A 21,656-nucleotide genomic window follows, 5' to 3' on the forward strand; every position below is an offset into this window, starting at 1 on the left:
CATTGAAAGTAATTTTATTAATTATAACAAGACTTGTGATTGGACAATGAAAGTTCATATTTATTATTCAAACGTAAATATAATGATTATAATGTAGAGTTTATATTTTTCATATAAAAAAAGGAAAAATAATTTGAAATGTAAGAATGAAAGTTTTATTTGTTCAGTTAAAAAATATATACATTTTAATTTAACTGTATATAAACGTTGTCATATTCTTGTTTTCCTCTTCTATCTTCCTGCAGTCACACAAGATAGTGCAATTCTCAAGGCATAATTGCAGTATATAAAGCTAACAGTGTTTTTGGTTAGGTGTGACGGAAGAGAAGGGAAGATGAACTTATCGGAGTTATTGGCAATCATCGGCCCCGGCTGTAACAGCGTGCCCTTCTTTTTAAAAACAACAAGAAAAATTCTTCTTCACACCATAGTACCATTTTTCTTCTCTCTCTCTCCAATTCTCTTCTCTCCCTCTCTCTTAATTTATCTCCCAATCTTCATCTATTTTAGAATTTGATCATACCACGCTATAGCAGAGAAGTTAAGGAACATTTCTACCCGATCAGATTTTCAAACAGAGTAAGTTCATTTTTACTCTAAATATCCTTTGTTCTATGTTTTTCCTTATGATTTAGTCATCAATCTTGGTGGGGTCAGTTGAGAAGTTTAATCCTCTCAACTTATTCTATTATATACTGAATTTTTGTTATGTTTGGATAATTTGCATTAGGCCCGTAAATCTTGAAGCTTATCCAAACGGTGGGGAGTTTGTTTATATATTATTTAAATTTGTGGAAATATTGGGTTTTGATGATTTAGTATTAAAGTGTATTTTTTTTATGTCAAATAAACTTTTGAATATTGTGGATAACTTTTTGAATGATATTGTATGACGAAATTGTATGAAATTGAATTCATACATTTGGGATAATGTATGGACTGATGTTTGTTGTGTATTAAGTATTGATGTCGGGATAATGTATGGACTGATGTTTGTTGTGTATTAAGTATTGATGCCTATGTGGTAACAGAGATCTCCGAGCTTCATTGATGATCTAAGTCACATAGACTAAGATATCAGGTGGTGAGAAGCTGATGGGAGAGTTCATGCACACCGTGACATATGAGATGCACGGCTTGAGTTGTATTGAACTTACCCGATCCTTTATGTTGAATTCGCTGGTAATCTTTGGATCAGGTAGGACTTACTTAATACGGGTCTTCCGGAAGACGTTGTTTGTTGAATATCTTGGATGTGTAGATCCATGTGATTGTTTTATTGTTGAGATTTGAAGAAGATTGAATAATTTGAGAAATTGATCATGTAACTTTGTTTTCTCTTTTGATTTAATTGTGTATATTATAAAATTCTATTTTCACTAGCTTACCCTTGCTTTTCTTGTTGTGTTTGAACTGCGATGACTGTACTACGTACACGAGCAGATGATCTTACAGGTGTCTGAGGATCAGAAGAGTTTTAGGGTGTTGATTATGAAACTTATATTGTAAATATTTGTATTTTTATATATCCTAATCATGTATTAGGAATGTTTTGAAAAACTTTATGCTTGTATAGAAATAAGTAGAACCTGTATTGTAATAGTTAGATGTATTTTCCGGGGTGTTACACCGGCCACATCGTTGCTGGCACCGTCTTCTTTATCGGTTGGTATATCTGGGTCGATGCCGTCGTTTACAGCTGCGTCACTGTTCCCTTCGATTACTACCTTCCTGGTGAGTGCTCAATTTCTCATCTCATCTACGGCTCTTTCAATTTTAGGGTTTGTAGTAATGGATTCTACTTTTGATTAAAGGAATTTTCGCATCTCTTGCGGCTTTGATGATCAATTGCGTTAGAAAGGAAGACATCGATCATTTTTCCTATGGCGAAGGCGAGTGGAGGTACTAAATACATCGATTACTCAATTTATGTTTTCCCTAACACTCCTTTTGACTATTTTTTCTTGTTGACAGTCTGATTTGGCTCTCCATTGCATGTTTTGTAGTGTTTGTTTCTTTGTATGGATCAACAACTCTAATGATCCAAGCTTCATGGAATGACCCTATCCATACAATTTGGACTGGAATTGCAAGTGTTTTGCAGTGTGTTTGTGTCTTGATCAGGTAATCAGAGTTATTTATCATTGTATAACCTTGTTTTTGCAATTGAAATTATCATAACCATAAAAAACTAAAAATATGAAGAAATGTTCGCGGAAGTGGATAATTAGAAGGTTTTATGATCATTATGAGACTTTTTATTTTTTATTTTTACTAAAATGGGGTCGTTTTCAAAAAAATTACAAATATGGACAAGTCATGCCAAGTTGGCATGACTTCGTCACATCCTGAAGTCGTGCCAAGTTGGCATGACTTCTGCCATGTCAACCCCGGAAGTCGTGTCAACTTGGCACGATTTTGTCCATGTCATATATATATATTTATATATATTTTTTTTAATTTTCTTGTAAAATTTTCTTATTTAGATATTGACTAGTAAGTTATGTAATGTTTAAAATTAATTTGATACATAATTTTCTAAGGGTGTTAGTTTTAAGCAATAAAAAAATGAATAATTGTGTATGGATCATGTTTGACGATAATGTAATATATTAATTTGGTTATTAGATTAATAAAAAATATGAAAAGCAAAAAAAATGTTCATATTGCAGAACCGAAGGTTACAATAAAAGTAATTGTCCACCCAAACAAGCTTGATAATAAAATTCAATTTCAAGTTTGATTATTAATTTTTTCATCTTTACCTAAGTATTTATACCTTCATAAAAAAAATATTTATCAAATTAATTCCAAATATTACATAACTTATAATTTTAATTATAATTAAATAATTATAATATATATTTATTTAAAAATAAAAAAAATTAAAAAAATATGATGTAGACAAAGTCGTGCCAACTTGACACGACTTCAGATTGACGTGACAGAAGTTGTGCTAAGTTGACACGACTTCAGGCTGACGTGACAAAGTCGTACCAACTTGGCACGACTTCTATGTATGAAGTCGTGCCTGTCCCATATTTGTAATTTTTTTGATAACGACCCCATTTTGGTAAAAAAAAAAAAAGACCCCATGATGTTCATAAAAACAGAAAGCTCTTTCAAAATTATTTTCAAACTAATTTTATTTCGATTGTCTATTTAGGATAACTTGTAACTATTATGATACTAATTTCTATGCCTTGATTGTAAATAAATTTATCCAAAAACAGCTTGAAAATGCAACTAAATATACCTCTTGAAAGGGAGAAATTTTTATGTTTATTTCAATTTTTAAAATGGTTTATTTCCCTTGTAGCATGAATGACTGCATTTTTTATTTTCTTGTTCATTACCTGTATTCTAATTTGAGTTGATTGCATGCAGTGGACTGGTATATTGGGTTTTTCCTTCTCATCCGCTTCAAACTATACCAGGTTATGTTCACCCATGTATTATCTTGTTTATTTTACGTAACGGAAAATAGCTGGCTTTATGTAAATTGTGCTAACAATCTTGAGCTTTGGGTATATTGGTGTTTATTGTTTTATATAGTTGATAAAGATCTGTTTGCCGAAGTAATTTGAATCTCATGGTGTTTGCCCAAGTAATTTTCTCAGTATTTTTTTAATTCAGAGCGTATATGAAAGGAAGCTCTTTGCGGTTATAACTGAGAATATGATTTTGATATGACATTTTCATGCTTTTGGTAGATCGTTGTGATGGAGTTCACAGTGGAAGGGCTTTCTGTGGCTGCAAATATGATGTGGCTGGACTCTGATCATCAGTATTTTGAGGACCAAGTGTTAATTCATGTTTTGCCTAATGAATGTGGAGTATTTTTTTATTTTTTTTGCATCAATAAAATTCTCGTCATATTCCAATTATTCCGAATTGTAATAAGTACATTCTGGAAAATTTATTTTGGAATGAATGAAAAAGGTGGTTAAAAATTTTATGATGCTGGAAAGGAAAAGGCCATGCATGCGGCTTGTCATACAGTATCATATTAATGTGTCTTGTTTGTTCATGATAATCATATTATGCAATATGATACATCCTTAAATTTGTATTTACGAAAAGATTAGAATGCTAAATACTCATTTAATATTATTTATGGATTATTTTTGGTGTTCTCTAAATATTTTTCTTTTCTCCTAGGCATTCAAATGATTTTCACAAATGTATCGAAATCTAACTCTTGTTGTCAACTAAATATTTTATAATCACTATACATTTGATATATTGTCAAAACGTATGTTATATTTACAAGTTTTGTTACTTGAGAATAATTGTTGGGTTAGCATGATCGTTGTGATAAAATTGATCATTTTAGGTTACTAGACATTTTTCATTTTTCATTTTTAATGCATATAGTATATTGACCCTAACCTAATTGGAAAACCATCATTTGTTTTCATTTAAATTTTAATCTTTGTTGTTAAGGATGACAAATGAATTTGTTTATCAGTAATACTTATTTTTTTACATTGAATATAAGAACGATAATAATTATGTACATATCTTGTCCTCGTCTCAATAACTATCAATATTCTCGTACCTTTTGTTTTAAATTATTAAAACATTTTTAATTTTTTTAATAACTTAAAAGATTTATATTAAATTTTGTTTATCCTTATTTTTTAAAGTTATTTTCAAGGCAATCATATGATTTTTTTACTCTTTTATAATTTGATCTTTCTGCAGTTGTTATTTTATACTTTTGACTCGGATTTATGCAATTATAATTTTTTTACTGATATTTGACATTGAAAAAAGGTCTAAATCCTTGATAGTATTATATTTGGGACTGATACAAATTGTTGTAAGCATTTTAATGTAGCATTTATGGATCACAAGATTATAAGTGATCACAAGATTATAAAAAAATAGTCATTAAGCAATCAATCATGACCTTATTTATGATTTTGATGTATCACTTTTTTTCTTTGTTTATCACTATTAAGATTGTTAATTTTATGTTGATGCTCAAGTATTTACCTAATAACTTAAATCAATGTTTTCAAAACTCATTCAATGTATAATGTTCTAAGATATCAAATTAAAATAATATTACAAAATTATATTGCTTCATAGTGACTAGTTTCACAGTGTATAGTTTTATAATGACTAATTCTATATTGCCTATTTCCATAAAAAAATTGAAAAAATGCTTTAAAATATATAATATTCAATGGAAAAGCGTAACAAATTAAATGATGCTTTAAAATATACAATATTCAATTACAAAGTTTAACAAATTAAATGATTGATATAATGACTACTACTTTTAAAAGTTTTTGATTTTGCTTATTGTAGTCACCAAGTTGCTTCTGAGACATGTTAGATGTGTTTTTTCTGGAGATTTTATAATTCAATTGTATTTCTTGTGACTTTGTTAACTCAATAAATTCATTTACATTTTTTTTTCATTGCAGTTTTTATACTAGACATATTAATGGAGAACTTACATTTGTATTTGATTTTCTTTTAAGCAATCAATCATGACCTTGCTTACGATTTTGATGTATTACTTTTTTTTTAATAACTACTATGAGTTGATGTTCAAGTATTCATCTAATGATTTAAATCAATGTTTTCAGAACTCATTGCATGGATAATGTTTTGGGATATCAAATTAAAATAACATTACAAAATTATATTCCTTCATAGTGACTAGTTTTATAATGACTCATTTTATACTGACTATTTCCATAACAAAATTGAAAAAAATGCTTTAAAATATATAATATTCAATGGCGAAGCGTAACAAATTAAATGGCTGATATTTTTTTTTATCGGCAAAAAAAATAAATAAATAGGGACCACTTCAGGAGTGGTCCAACCTTTATACAGAAAAATAAGACAACAAACACCTAAAAACGCGTCTACCAACCCAACACACCGGCACCCAGACCAACTCTAACCAGAATCAATGAAACAGCCTCATACAAGCCAAAGGATTTAGAACCCAACTAGAATAAGGGAAATAATCAGAATTAGACTTTGCAACAATCCAAGACCACACCTTTACTTGCATCGAAGCAAACACTCCAGACACATCTTCCACACCTCTATTGAAGATGATCGAGTTCCTATGTTTCCAGATTTCGCTCACTATACCAATCCAAATTACACTCCAAACATCATGACTAGTACTTTTAAAGTTCTCGATATTGCTTACTATGGTTAAGAAGTTGCTTTTGAGACATGTTAGATGTTTCTTTAGTTACTACAACATTTATTTTAATTTTTTAATTTATAAGATTAATAATTTATTCTTTCTGTAAAGGTTATTCATATAATTTTTGTTACCTTGAGAAACATGCAAGATGGGTTTAGATGGGATAAAAAAGTAGATTCTCTTTCTTGCTAATTAAAGTTGAGATTTAAATCAACATTCGATTTTACCATTAATCACACACAGCAGTAGAAATTACAGGTAAAGTCTTCATTAAGATAAATCCCTAGTAAAATCCATCAATTTTATGATTTTGTCAGTGGCTCATTTAAATATTAGATCGCTCTATTTTTTGTTGACGTCATTTTCTCCTAATCCCATTTCTTATTTCTTATATTAATAGAGAACTTACATTTATCAAGAAAACGAATTAATAAATATAAATCACTTATTCAATCCTTATACAATCGCGTTTAAACCATCTTCCTCTTCTAAGAGACGCCTGCCAAACTAACAAGGTAAAAACACCGAGAACCTCAGCTAACCAACCCCATACAGTCCAAAGGATTCAAACACAAATTAGGATAAGAAAACGACCTAAAGCTAAACTTTGAGTAGAGCCAAGATCAAACATTAAGTTGGACCATTGTGAACACTTCTGACACGTCAGCCTTACTCTTATTAAAATTTACGTTGTTCCTGTGTTTCCAAATTTCACTCACCACGTCAACCCAAATTGTCCCCAGAACTCATTAACCAAACCTGAAGCATTACACATCCCGAATTGAGAAAAATTTGACACAGGGTCAATGTGGATCACAAACGTCACTCCGAGCCCTGTGATTGTGATGTGTGGATCCTTGTGATTATAATCTGATACGTTTTCTAGATTAGACATCTAGATTCTAAGATTAGAGTATTTCTTTGCATTGTGTTTAATATATTATGCCTTGCAAGGTTTTGATGTCTACTTGACCTCTTCTGTTTTGGATTTTTTTGTTAAGTTTCTTACTGCTTTATGGGTTATGACTTATGAATTTAATGGTATAGAATATGGAATATTAATCTTGTAAAATTCATCGACTCAATATGTGATTCACTCTTCCCGAATTGAGGATTTAAGGTGAAGTTGCTATTTTAACTACATTGTTTTCTATCATTCCTCTTCCAATGGATGATGTACCTACCAATTACAGTTTTCTCTATATTCATTTTTATGGTGCTTGTTCTGTGAATTTTGTATTGTTACTCATTTGATGTATTCCAATAACAACATAGCAACTTGGATGCATAAAATCGGGACAATAACTGAAAAGAAGCATGTATGACTGAACTGAATGAAACTCAATGGGACATTAAAGTGGCAGTGGTCTATCTTCAACAGAATATTAGATCAAGACTGATGTCTTGTAGTATGGATACATGAATCAAGATGAGAAAGATTAAGTGAATGCAATGATATAAATTTGTATTGTATGTTTTGTTTAAGATTTCGTTTTTCATAGGACGATCCCATAATATGTAATAGGGAATGATATAGATGGATTGGTTTACTATAACTTTGGTTTGTATTTGCTTGTACTTCTTAGGTATTATTATCTATGAAGCTCGTACACTCCTCTTAGATGGCGTGTCGTATCGGACACCAACACTCGTGTGACACCTGTAGGACACGTATCCGTGAAGTGTCCAATTCAAAAAATATTTGTTGATTTCTGACCATTCTTGTACGGTTCTAACACAATTTTAAAAAGAAAAAATACATTAATTTTCTAAAAATTCAAACTTTATTATATAAATTGTTATTATGATTATAAAAATAAGAAACAAATCTTTGTGAACTAGTGAAAAACTTTTTTCTGCTCCAAAAATTAATCTGAAACATACTTGTGCACATAAATCTTTATTGTCAATTTATATAATCCATAATTATATAATATATAGATCCGTGTCCCCGTGTCCTACATTTTAGAGATTTTACGTATCTCCGTATCAGTGTCTGTGCTACATAGATTATTACCCTTTTAACATTTTTTTTCCAATTTTCTGTAAAATGAAGTCGTTTTTGTTGTTTATCTTAGTTGCATATTCTGCTGCATGTTAGAATATGGTAGGGAGTTTATGATAAAACTTTATGCTCTCTATTACTTTAACTATGATTCACATAATTAGTGCTAATTGTGGTGATCAAGGACGACTTAATGTTCTGTTTTTACTTGTTATTCAAACATATGCTTCATTTAATATTGACTCAATACTACCCTACCATTTGTGCCTTACAACTTAAAAAGTAGTTAACAAATTCAACAACAAAACACAACCGAATTAATCACATCTTACATAATGCATTTTTAATTCTAAACCATATTATTAAATTACTAAACATATACAACAATATAACACAACAATATTAAATTCTTCTAACCCATTTTCCATTATTAAACCATACTTCAAAATTTCAATAACCTAGTTTCAAAATATTAAAGCATATTTCAAAATTTTAAATCCTAATTTACATTATTCAAGCTTTAAAAGTAAATCCATAGTTTAAAATATTAAACCAAACTTCAAAATTGTAATTTTAAAATATTAAGTCTGTTTTAATCCCTGTTCAAAATATTAAACCCTAATTTAAAATTATAATCCCTAGTACAAAAATATTAAACCCACCCTAGTTTAAAATTTATTTTTGTAGTTTAAAATAGTAAACCAAACTTTTTAAATTTTAATCCCTACATTAAAATGTTAAGCTTGTTTCAAAATTGTAATCCCTACTTCAAAATATTAAGTTTGTTTTAAAATTCTAATCACTAGTTCAAAATATTAAAATTAGAATCCCTACTTCAAAAATATTAAATTTTATTTCATATTTTAAATCCTTAGTTTTAAATAATAAAAATTGATTTAAAATAGTTTTCCAAATTTTAAAGTATCAAACTCATCTTTTAAATTTCACTCTCAACTTTAAAATATTAAACCCCTGCTCTTGAATTGGCCTCCAATGATGGTAAAATATCTAACTCTTCTTTAAAATTGTAATCCCTAGTTTTAAATAGTGTAGTTTACTATAATTTTTAAAAAAAAATATATTTGAATTTAATATAAAAATTAATAGATTAAAAGTATATGGTAAAAGAGACTATAAACTAAATAGATCATGTACACATAAAATAAAAATATAGTTGAGAAACAACTTTTAAGCGTAGGAATCGGAGAAATTAAATTTGAAATTCAATTAGTTTTTTTAAAGATATGGAAAGTAATTTTATCAAGGGGATTATTCACTTTAACTGTTCTATTTTTTTTTTCTATTTTATCCTTACTTTATATTTTATTTTATTATTATTTTTTTGGTTATTTGAACATTTTGGTGGAGAAATTAGTAAGTTACTCTTCTGTTTTAAATTGATATTCTTCTTTATTAAATAAACGATTTTTTAATTTTATTTTATTTGTTTTCACTTGACAATGAAAGTGGAGAGATTGGTACTTATGAGAGCAGTTTTGAGTGTAGAACAATTTTTTAATTTTTTTTCTCTTATTTTATGAAATTCAATTAGTTTTTTTAAAGATATGGAAAGTAATTTTATCAAGGGGATTATTCACTTTAACTGTTCTATTTTTTTTTTCTATTTTATCCTTACTTTATATTTTATTTTATTATTATTTTTTTGGTTATTTGAACATTTTGGTGGAGAAATTAGTAAGTTACTCTTCTGTTTTAAATTGATATTCTTCTTTATTAAATAAACGATTTTTTAATTTTATTTTATTTGTTTTCACTTGACAATGAAAGTGGAGAGATTGGTACTTATGAGAGCAGTTTTGAGTGTAGAACAATTTTTTAATTTTTTTTTCTCTTATTTTATGAAATTCAATTAGTTTTTTTAAAGATATGGAAAGTAATTTTATCAAGGGGATTATTCACTTTAACTGTTCTATTTTTTTTTTCTATTTTATCCTTACTTTATATTTTATTTTATTATTATTTTTTTGGTTATTTGAACATTTTGGTGGAGAAATTAGTAAGTTACTCTTCTGTTTTAAATTGATATTCTTCTTTATTAAATAAACGATTTTTTAATTTTATTTTATTTGTTTTCACTTGACAATGAAAGTGGAGAGATTGGTACTTATGAGAGCAGTTTTGAGTGTAGAACAATTTTTTAATTTTTTTTTCTCTTATTTTATCTCTTTCCTTCCTTGAATCTCTTCACTCAATAACATATCTCTCATACATACAAATACACATGAATTTATATATATATATATATATAATAATAATAATAGTAAAAAAAAAACTAAAAAATATACCAAAAAATAAAAACTAAAAATTATATAGGGGATTTTCCACTTTAACTGCTCTAAATTTGTTTTCCTATTTTATCCTTACTTAATATTTTGTTTTATTATCTTATTTTGGTTATTTGGACATTTTATAATTTTAGAAGTTAATAAAACAGTTTTTTAATTTAAAATTTTTATTTTATTTGTTTCACTGAGAGATTAGTTACTTTTCTGTTTTATACTGATATTTTTTTTTATTAAATAAACAGTTCTTTTAATTTTAAAATTTTATTTTATTTGTTCTCACTTAATTAGGAAAGTGGGAGAGATTGATACTTAATTTTAACATATTTTTAATTTTTTCTCTCTTATTTTATCTCTCTTTCAAATATCTTGAAACCCAATAACATATATCTTATATATACAAATACACAAGAATTTATATTTAAATATATATATAATAATAATAATAATAATAATAAAAATTCAAACGTAAATATAATATTATAATGTAGAGTTTTTATTTTCATATAAAAAAGGAAAAATAATTTTAAATGTAAAAATGAAAGTTTTAATTTTTCAGTAAAAAAAAATATAAATTTTAATTTAACTGTATATAAACGTTTCCGATACTCTCGTGTTCCCCTTCTATCCTCCTGCAGTCAATCAAGATAGTGCAATACTCAAGGCATATTGCAGTATACAAAACTAACAGTGTTTTTGGTTAGGTCTGACGGAAGAGAAGGGAAGATGGACGTATTGGAGTTATGGGCAATCTTCGGCCCCGGCGTTGCGGGCACCGTCTTCGGTGTCGGTTGGTGGATCTGGCTCGACGCCGTCGTTTGCAGCTCCATCACTGTTCCCTTCCTTCACTACCTTCCTGGTGAGTGCTCAATTTCTCATCTCATCTACCGCTCTTTCAATTTTAGGGTTTATAGTAATGGATTCTACTTTTGATTAAAGGAATTTTCGCATCTCTTGCGGCTTTGATGTTCAATTGCGTTAGAAAAGAAGACATCGATTATTCTCCCTATGACGAAGGCGAGTGGAGGTACTCAATACGTCGATTAGTCAATTTATGTTTTCCCTAACACTCCGGTTGAGGTCTCAATTTTCGACTAATATTCCTAACAACTGTGTGTGGAATGTTGATGTACTTGTGTCTGAACTGTGTTTGTGTTTGTGCTTGTATTACTTATGTGTCCAAACTAATAAGTTAAAAGAACAGCTGAGTAGTAGTATGCTTGATCTTTGGAGATTACTTGTGCTATTTTTTTCCTAAAATGCTGACCTCTAATTAAATGCTTCTGGACTTTAGAGGTAATAGCGCCGTTTCACTTTTACCCTTCCTCCAAACTGCTATCTATGAGAATGAAATACATTGAAATTGAAGTTTAGTGTTTAATTGTGAGTGTGAGGACACATGGTGATCATGTTAGTACCTGCGCAAGCAGATCATGGACAATAACAAAACCTCTAGTAACCAGATGTATAAGCGCAAGCATATAATGAACAATAACAAAAACCTATAGGAACCAGATAAACCAGATAAGAAGCATGGATTTATGTGCCTTAGTGCCTTCATCAGGCATTTTGATAGAGGAATGTGAACATGCAAGAGGGTAAAAGTGAAGCATTCCTATGTCATTTGTGCATGTTGTGTCTTGCATTAAATTTATTAGACAAAATAACTTGTGATAGTCATTAAGTATTATTTCCTCTTTATTGTCTTGGCTTAATCCCTTTTGACCACTTTCTTGTTGACAGACTGAAGTTGTGGCTCTTCATTGCATATGTGGTATCCTTTGTTTCTTTGGCTGGATCAGCAGGTCTACTGATCCAAGATTCACTTGATAAATCTGCCCCTTCAGTTTGGACTGGGGTTGCAGGTGTTTTGGAGTGCGTTTGTGTCTTGATTAGGTAAGTGCTATTTGAATCTACCATCATTCATCTATATATTGTCTTAATCTGTCATGCTTCTCTTGAAAGCCGATGCAATCAGAGTTATTTATCATTGTCTGAGAATCTTTTGTTGTCTATGCTCCAGTTGTGATGCACACTACCTTTTGCAATTGAAAATATCATAACCATAAAAAAAACTAAAAATGATAAAGAAATGTTCACGGAAGTGGATATTTAGAAAGCTCTTTCAAAATTATTTTCAAACTGTTTGCATTTGCTCCTAAATTTGATTTCAATTGTCTATTTAGGATATCTTGTAACTATTATGATATTAATTTCTAATGTCTTGATTGTAAATAAATTTATCCAAAAACAGCTTGAAAATGCAACTTAATATACTTATGGTTCCATCCTTTAAAGCATGAAAGGGAGAAATTTTTATGTTTATTTCCCTTGTAGCATGAATGACTGCACTTTTTATTTTCTTGTTCATTATTTGTATTCTAATTTGAGTTGATTGCATACAGTGGACTGGTATATTGGACTTCTCATCCTGAATAAGGTGCACCAAGATATGACTTGGAGCTTCAAACTATACCAGGTTATGTCCACCCATGTATTGTCTTGTTTATTTTATGTAACGGAAAATAGCTGGCTTTATGTAAATTGGTAAATGTAAATTGTGCTAACAATCTTGAGCCTTTGGGTATATTGGTGTTTATTGTTTTATGTAGTTGATAAAGATCTGTTTACCGAAGTAATTTGAATCTCATGGTGTTGGTATGCATTAAGATCCCTTCCCCCCACCCCCTAATTTTCTCAGTATTTTGAATTCAGAGCATATATGAAAGGAAGCTCTTTGCCGTTATAACTGAGAATATGTTGAATGTATCTGCGTTCGACTAGAAAAACTCTCAAGGATTCAGATTGCTGTGTACGAAAATTTGTGTAAATAACATTATTCACTGTGAACACTCTATGTGGTACTTGGCAGTGATTCCCATAAACAATTATGTCGTCCTTCGTCTATACTCTTAACCATGGTAGTAGTAGAATCGAGATACAATTAGTGTATCAGTTAGTGTATCGGAGAGCTGATATTATGAATCGTAAATCGTAAGATTCATAAACATTAAAAAGTGTAATATATACTTAAATATATATCTAAATATATAAGATATGTATGCATGTAAGATACAATAAATTATATATATATATATATATTTATACCACACAATTTCACCAAAACAACCTCTAAAAAAATAATGTGGTGCATACATGTTATTAAACAAATTCTGTCTATCTTTTTTTATTTACTTTTTTTTTAAATTCACACTGATTCACACAATACGGAATTGTTTTGCGATTCATCGTATGATACAGTTAAGATTCAAGGACGAAAAAGATTCTTCAAACGATTCGTATCGTGGGAGGGTAAAACTGTATCGTTTCGTATACGTATCGTGAATCGTAAGATAGTAACTACGATGCTCTTAACAATTGCTGCTCCTTTGAAAAAAATATATAAATGGGCCAAAAGCCTGGCCGAATAATTACAATTCCAGGTAAACAAGGGTATAAAAGCCCATGTACTCAGTTTGAGTCAATAACTCAAGATACGCAGGTGGAAAGGTTTGTTTTGATGTTAATTGCCCTTGTTGGATGTTGTAGAAATTTGGCATTTTGATATGACATTTTCATGCTTTTGGTAGATCGTTGTGATGGAGTTCACAGTGGAAGGGCTTTCTGTGGCTGCAAATATGATGTGGCTGCACTCTGATCATTAGTATTTTGTGGACCAAGTGTCAATTCATGTTTTGCCTAATGAATGTGGAGTATTTTTTTTGCATCAATAAAACATTCCAATTATTCCGAAGTGTAAAAAGTTCATTCTGGAAAATTTATTTTGGAATGAATGAAAGGTGGTTAAAAATTTTGTGATGCTGGAAAGGAAAAGGCTATGAGTGCGTCTTGTCATACAATATCATATTAATGTGTGTTGTTTGTTCATGATAATCATATTATGCAATATGATACATCCTTAAATTTATGCTTGCGAAAAGATTAGAATGCTCTAAATACTCATTTAATATTGTTTATGGATTATTTTAGTGGTGTCTAAATATTTTTCTTTTCTCCTATGCATTCAAATGATTTTCACAAATGTGTCGAAATCTAACACCTGTTGTCAACTAAATATTTTATAATCACTACATGATTGTGGTGACATAATTTCATTAAACATACATTTGATATATTGTCAAAAAGTATGTTAAATTTACAAGTTTTGTTACTTGAGAATGATTGTTGGGTTAGCATGATCATTTTAGGTTACTTGACATTTTTCATTTTTAATGCATATAGTCAGTCTATTGTCAATTTATGTCAATGTCAATTTATGGATCACAAAAATCACTTTTAACTGATGAGCCATATGTCAATTTATGGATCACAAAAATCACTTCTACAAAGGTGATAAACCTCTTCTTCACATTGCAACAAACCTTAATAGGTGATAAACCTCTTCTTCACATTGCATCTAACCTTAATGTGAAGTAGTCAAGATTCTAAAAAAATAGTCATTAAGCAATCAACCATGAACTTATCAAACTTACTGTACTTATTATAAGAAAATAATTAAATAACAACTAATTTTAGAGATAAAATAGTTTGTTATTATTTGACTAAATTAGAGATCATTTTAAAGATTAAAAAAATTATTGGTATCTAAAGTAGTTTTTATTATTAATATCTAACCATTAGATACTAATTACTTTATATTCTTCAAATGCGAAAGTTGCAACTTGAATCTTCTTAACTTGATCAATCGTAGAAATATGTCACGTTGTTCTTCTTCAATCTTCAATGTAATACACGCTCGAAATGGAAACATTAACTTTGATGTAATTTACACATCTTTAACATATAATTATCCTTTCAAATTATTCCTTTATATGTATAAACATGAATCTTTCTCTTTTCAACACTTTATTGTCTTCTTCATGTTTGACACTCAAACATCAAAGTTCATATATGAGCCTTTAATACTTTGTATCACTTGTTTGCACTTCAAAACATCTTTCTTTTTGCAAATCTTTTCTCTTAGCATCTTGAAATGAGCACAAGTATCTATTTTCAGCTTCATCTCTTTTATGTTAGACGTTGTTCCTTTAATAATTTTTGGAAACATTATAAGTATCAATGAACATAATAATCATTATAATAAAACACAGGTATCACTGAATATTATCTTTTACTATATTCGAATTATCGAGACCTTCTATTCTCAAAATATTCATTGTAAATAGATTTTCAAATTGTTTTCAAGTTAACACAAAATTTAAAAGTTTGAACCATAATCATATTTGAACCTGGGAATATTTTCCCAAATATATTTCGAAAAAAATCTTTAATATGAGAAATATGTGTGTTATGTTTTTCCAAAACTTTCTAGTTAAACTAGTGTTCATTCAAAATATTTGTAATATAAACTCAATTTATTCTTTAATGCATAGTTGTATTCAAAATAGTTTATACTCAATAGAGAAAGTGTATTTCATTCTCAAAACATTAAAGCACGTAATATTTCATATTTTTAGTATCTTTATTTTTCGTTCTTAAATACGAGAACATTAAAAAGTAATTCATTCATTTATCTTATTTGAAAATTGTGTTTTATATGAATTAATATTATCAAATATGGTTAAAAAAAGCATTCACAAAGTGACAAAAAGTGTTCTAGAAATATGAAAGTTAAGTATAAACACTCATTGATATGATGGATCATCTGACAAGTACAAGATAAGATGATAGTTTGTCACGTGCAAGCTCCAGTGGTTGTTTAGTGTGCTTATTGGTAAGCTTTCCTCGTGCTTTTGAAACGTCTACCTTGATGTAGCTTTAGAGACCATCTATGTTTGGTCACATTCCACTACTGTGAGACCGTCTGATGCATCTATTCATAGTTGCTCTTTCTAGCTAGTCAAGTTCCCACTTTGATTATTTTCTTTATAACTTATAAGAACTTAGAGATTTTCTATCACTTGATATGTTCAAGATAACACTTCTTTTTGGATTGTCTTATACTTTAAGAAATGTATAACATGTAGTGCATCAATATATCGTCTTATAAAATCATCTATTTTAACCATGTGCCATTGGATAATCTAAACTTGCACTCTAACATCTACACATAAGTGAGCTTTGTCATAAATTATAACACTAATTTTAATCATTAAACGGTTATTTGTTAGAAAGAAAACTTATGCTTCCAGCCTATGAGGCTCGGACACTTATCTTAAATGGCATATCCGTGTCGGACACACGTATCGGTGTCAACACTCGTACGACACTTATCGGTGAAGTGTTCAATTCAAAAAATATTTGTTAGATTTTTAAAAATTATAGCACGATTCTAAAACACAATTTTAAAAGGTATAAATACAATAATTTTCTAAAAAATCAAATTTATTGTATAAATTTTTATTATGATTATAAAAATAAGGAACAAAGTTTTTTGAACCAGTCATGAAAAATATCTTCCTGCTCCCAAAAGAATCTGAAACATACTTTTGCACATAAATATTTATTTTTAATTTAAATAATTTAAAATTATATAATACATAGATCCGTGTCCCGTGTCCTACATTTTAGAGATTATACGTATCTTCGTGTCTGTATCTGTGTCGTGTCAGTGTCCGTATCCGTATCTATGCTTCCAACTTTGTGCGCGTCTTCAATATCCTTAAAAGTTTATGGGAACGAAATACATATCAATGAACAATATAATTCATGGGAGTCATTGAAACAATATTTTTTAATTTCTTCTCATTATATAAACTTTCTATATTCAATTATTCCACAATTAATTTTGTATTAAAAGACTTTTCAAGTTAACATTGATTTAGAATGATGAAGCGTAATTAGTTTTAACCTACATATAATCTTATTAATTATATTTCAAAAAACCATTGTTATAGAAACAATTCAAACTCTATTTTTCAAAAGCTTTTACACTAATATACTATTTATTCAAATCCATTAATCTTATTTGAAAATAATGTTTTCTATAATTTACAAATGCCAAATAAAACTTGGAAAGTATAAACCCGATGTCATAAAATATTTCAAGAATGTAAAGGATTCAACATGGACACTTCCCAATTTATCATTCTCTTTCTGATGCTTGGAAGATGCTTGCATCGTCTAATATGTATAAGTTCCATGTGTATTTGATACTTGCAAATGTATGCATCTACTTTGAGTTTCCCAAGGGGTTTACATCTTATGTGAGTTGCCAACATTTGGATTGTCTGATATGATCCTTCTCAACTCTTTTGGATTCTGAACAGGTTTGGGGCATTCAGAGTGAAGCTCCAGACCCAGGACGAGGCCTTGATGGTTCACGCCTTTGGGCAGGGGATCATGGCATGAATGTTCAATGTCTCATTAATAAAAAATCAAGCAAGAACGTTTTGGGAGATACGACGTAGAGCTGTTGCTCACATCAGTGCAAAAGAAGCAGTATCTATGAAGTGTGACAGCACATACCCAGGGCAAACCAAGCCCAAAGAAGGTAGCCGAGCTCAACCTCTAAGGATCCACGAAGCCGCGATCGAGAAGAGGTCAGACACAAGGCGAGCATCCTACACAGTTAGAAAGAACCAGCCCAGGAAAAAGGCAAAGGAAGACCTGCCATTTTGACCAAGGTTCTGGATGACTTACAAGGATTTGTTGAGCATGCCAGGGATGGCAGATAAGTTGAGATTCCCCCCAAAATCTGACAAGAACTTGGGGCCACGAAAGGAGACCCGGTGGGAGTTCCAGAAGGGGTTTGGGCATGACGTGGAACATTGTATAACTCTGGGCTATCAGTTAGAAGGCCTGGTAAAGGATGGATTCTTTAAGGAATATCTGGAAAGGAACCAAAAGGGGAGTGTGTTCGATCATTGCTCAGGCACAAGAGCTAGAAATGATCATGCAAACTGAAGTCTCCAGGGAGAGGCGACCTAAACCTGCTGGTAAGGTTCAGGAGAAAGAAATTGAAGGTAAGAAGTTCAAACTCGGCTTGTCACTGGTCGAGAGCTACTAGACAAGATAGATGAGTAATATCGAGGCATATGAATGCTTTTGCTTGGTCGTCCGTGGATATGCCCGGGATAGACCCAAACTTCTTGTGTCATAGGCTTACTATGGATGAGAAGGTCAGGTCGGTAGTGTGAAAAAGAAGAAAGTTTACGAGGAGAGGCGTCAGATCATCAGGGGAGAGACGCAGAAGCTCTTGAAGGCTAGCCACATAAGAGAGATTCAATACCCTGAGTGGTTAGCAAATGTGATATTGGTACAAAAGACCAATGGGAGGTGGGGGACGTGCGTCGAATTTACAAACCTGAATAAAGCCTGTCCCAAGGATTCTTATCTATTACCCATCATAGACTCCTTGGTGGACAACGCTTCAGGTTGTCGATTGCTGAGTTTCCTAGACGCATTCTCAATTAGATCTGCATGCACCCCCGAGATGAGAGCAAGACCGCCTTCATGGCCGAGCTCTCTAGCTATTGCTACAACGTCATGCCTTTCGGTCTCAAGAATGGTGGTGTCACCTATCAGAGGTCGATGGACAAGATCCTTGCCCAATGATTGGGCGAAATGTACAAGCGTATGTGGACGATATGGTCGTCACCTCAGAAGAAAAGGATCAACACATTGTTGATTTGGAAGAGCTGTTCAGCACGATAGCCAAGTATAATTTAAAGCTGAACCCAAAGAAATGTGTGTTTGGGGTGGAAGCAGGGAAGTTCCTTGGGTTTCTGCTCACATAACAGGGTATAGAAGTGAACCTGGACAAGTGTGCAACAATCATTGGGATGAGGATCTTTGCTAGTGTGAAGGAAGTACAACAGCTGACTGGGCGCATGGCCGCCTTGTCTAGGTTCTTATCAGTTGGAGGAGATAAGGGGTACCCTTATTTTCAATGCCTGAAGAAGAATAGCCGTTTCATGTGGACTCACGAGTGTGAAGACACATTCTTCAGGTTAAAGGAGTATCTGGCCAACCCGCCTGTTCTTTGTAAACCGCTGCCAGGTACTCCCATTCGTGTTTTTTTCGTAGTCACCGATCGAGCAATCAGCTCGGTCATTGTGCAGGAGAAGGATAAAGTAAAAGGCCTATTTACTTCATGAGAAAGGTGTTGCAAGGGATGAAGGTACGATATCATGCTATTGAAAAGGCCGCCTTGGCAGTGGTATTTGCAACACGACGACTCCACCATTATTTCCAGCGTTTCACTGTAATAGTGATGACCGATCTGCCTATCCGCAAGGTCCTTCAGAAGCCTGACATGGCAGGTCAGATGGTTCATTGGGCAGTCAAACAGTCTGAGTTTGACGTGCAATACAAAACCAGGGGGGCTATTAAAGGCCAAGTATATGCTGATTTCATGGCAGAACTATCATCTGAGGCTACCCAGGCAAATGGTAATGACTTCCACTGGGTCCTCTCGGTGGATGGATCCTCTAACCAACAAGGTAGAGGTGTTGGGGTCATTATGGAAGGACCTAGTGGGTTGTTAATCGAGCAGACCTTGAGATTTGCTTTCAAAACCAACAACAATCAGGCTAAGTGTGAAGCCTTGATAGCTAAAATGATGTTGGCCAAGGAGTTGGGTGCTCGAAGCTTGTTGGTAAATGACTCATTAATGGTTACTGGGCAGGTCATAGGTGAGTACCAGGCTAAAGACCCACAATTGATCTCGTATCGCAAGTGTGTCATGTTTCTGAAGGTCGCTTTCTCCATATTCGAGTTGGTGCATGTCCCTAGAGAACAAAAATCCCAAGCAGACTTGTTGTCCAAGCTAGCGAGTTCCAGGAAGGGAGGTCGACAAAGGTAGTCATTCAAGAGACCTTGAAGTCAACCAGGTAGAAACCCTGGAGGTCACCTCGGAACGAGGAAGGAGGCACTGATCATTGACACAAGAGACGTTGAAGGTGCCCATGATAAGCACCTATGACTTGTTGGGAGAAGCGTCATTGGAGGTCCTGCAGGTCGACGTGGTAGAGACCTGGATGACACCATATCAGCGCTACCTAGCTGATGGTTTGCACCCAACAGAACCTGCAGAGGCGAAGGCGGTTAAGAGGAATGTGGGGAGGTATATCCTTGTGGATGGAAAGTTGTTTCGTCATGGTTATACCCATCCCATCCTCACTTGTTTAAGTGAGGATTAGTGTACTCGTATCATAGCAGAGCTCCATGAAGGAATCTGTGGAAGCCATGTGTGAGAAAGAACTCTCTCGCTGAAGGTCGTTCGAGTTGGGTATTATTGGCCAACTATGAAAGAGGATTGTATGAGATATGCACCGCGGTGCGAACAATGTCAAAAGCATGCTGATTGGGATCATGCGCCCCCTGAGGAGCTATGGTCAATACATAGCCCCTAACCTTTCCATACTCGGGAAATAGACATCTTAGGTCTTTTCCCTTTGGCAGTTCGTCAGACAAAGTACCTCATGGTGGTTATTGAGTACTCACCAAGTGGATAGAAGTTGAACTAGTTGCGCAGATAACCGCCCACAAGGTGCAACACTTTGTGTGGAAAAACATTGTTTGTCATTTCGAGATCCCAAGGCACTTGGTCTCGGATAATGGTACCTAGTTTGCAAGTTAGCAATTATGCACGCTATGCACAAAGCTCAGTATCAAACAGGTGTTTGCCTTTGTGGAGCATCCTCAAACGAATGGTCAGGTCGATTCTAGCAACAGAGTCTTGCTTGGACGATTGAAGAGGAGGTTGGAAAAAACCAAGGGGACCTGGCCAAAAGAGGTTCCTCGAATTTTCTGGGCCTATCACACCACTCCTCAATTCACCACAAAGGAAACACCCTTCAATTTGGTATATGGGTCAGATGTCATGATACCTGTAGAGATCCAAGAAAGCTCACCTCGATTAGAGAACTTCGCGATAGAAAAATCTAATGAAGGGAGGATGGTGAACCTGAATCTACTAGATGAGGTGCGTGAACAAGCTCGTATCAGGTCTGAAGCTTTAAAGAGACAGATCGAGTTGAAGCAGAAGACCAAGTTGAAGCCTCAACAGTTCTGGGTTGCTGACTTGGTGATGCAAAAGGCTCACCCCTATCAGTTGGAGAATAAATTGTCTTCAAAGTGGATCGACTTATTCTATGTGGTGGAGGTGCTTGGGAACGGAGCCTACAGGCTTGAAACCCTCGAAGGAGGAGCTATACCTCGAACATGGAATGGTGCAAACCATAAATTTTATTTCAGTTAG

The 21,656-nt window shown here is 32.2% G+C and overlaps 4 protein-coding genes across 4 annotated transcripts; all 4 read left to right on the forward strand.

Annotated features, from left to right (window-relative positions):
- Nucleotides 1-334: 334 nt before the first annotated feature.
- Nucleotides 335-3,781, forward strand: LOC150023304 (uncharacterized). Its single transcript, XM_090297797.1, has 6 exons — nt 335-374; nt 1,642-1,734; nt 1,815-1,902; nt 1,975-2,124; nt 3,388-3,452; nt 3,714-3,781. The coding sequence occupies exons 1-6, from the start codon at nt 335-337 to the stop codon at nt 3,779-3,781; spliced, it is 504 nt and encodes a 167-aa protein (XP_090153923.1).
- A 7,327-nt stretch (nt 3,782-11,108) lies between these two features.
- On the forward strand, nt 11,109-13,157 carry LOC137822562 (uncharacterized). The gene is made up of 4 exons (XM_068627471.2): nt 11,109-11,351; nt 11,432-11,519; nt 12,236-12,388; nt 12,898-13,157. The coding sequence occupies exons 1-4, from the start codon at nt 11,219-11,221 to the stop codon at nt 12,929-12,931; spliced, it is 408 nt and encodes a 135-aa protein (XP_068483572.1). The 5' UTR covers nt 11,109-11,218; the 3' UTR covers nt 12,932-13,157.
- A 6,390-nt stretch (nt 13,158-19,547) lies between these two features.
- LOC150023305 (uncharacterized) lies at nt 19,548-20,258 on the forward strand. Its single transcript, XM_090297798.1, has one exon. The coding sequence runs from the start codon at nt 19,548-19,550 to the stop codon at nt 20,256-20,258; it is 711 nt and encodes a 236-aa protein (XP_090153924.1).
- Nucleotides 20,259-20,361: 103 nt separating this feature from the next.
- On the forward strand, nt 20,362-21,656 carry LOC150023306 (uncharacterized). The gene is made up of 2 exons (XM_090297799.1): nt 20,362-20,519; nt 21,065-21,656. Exons 1-2 carry the CDS (start codon nt 20,362-20,364, stop codon nt 21,654-21,656), a joined length of 750 nt encoding a protein of 249 aa, XP_090153925.1.

The sequence above is a fragment of the Phaseolus vulgaris genome, chromosome 11, assembly GCF_051622355.1.
Source record: "Phaseolus vulgaris cultivar YP4 chromosome 11, ASM5162235v1, whole genome shotgun sequence".
In the NCBI taxonomy this organism is placed as follows: Eukaryota; Viridiplantae; Streptophyta; class Magnoliopsida; order Fabales; family Fabaceae; genus Phaseolus; species Phaseolus vulgaris.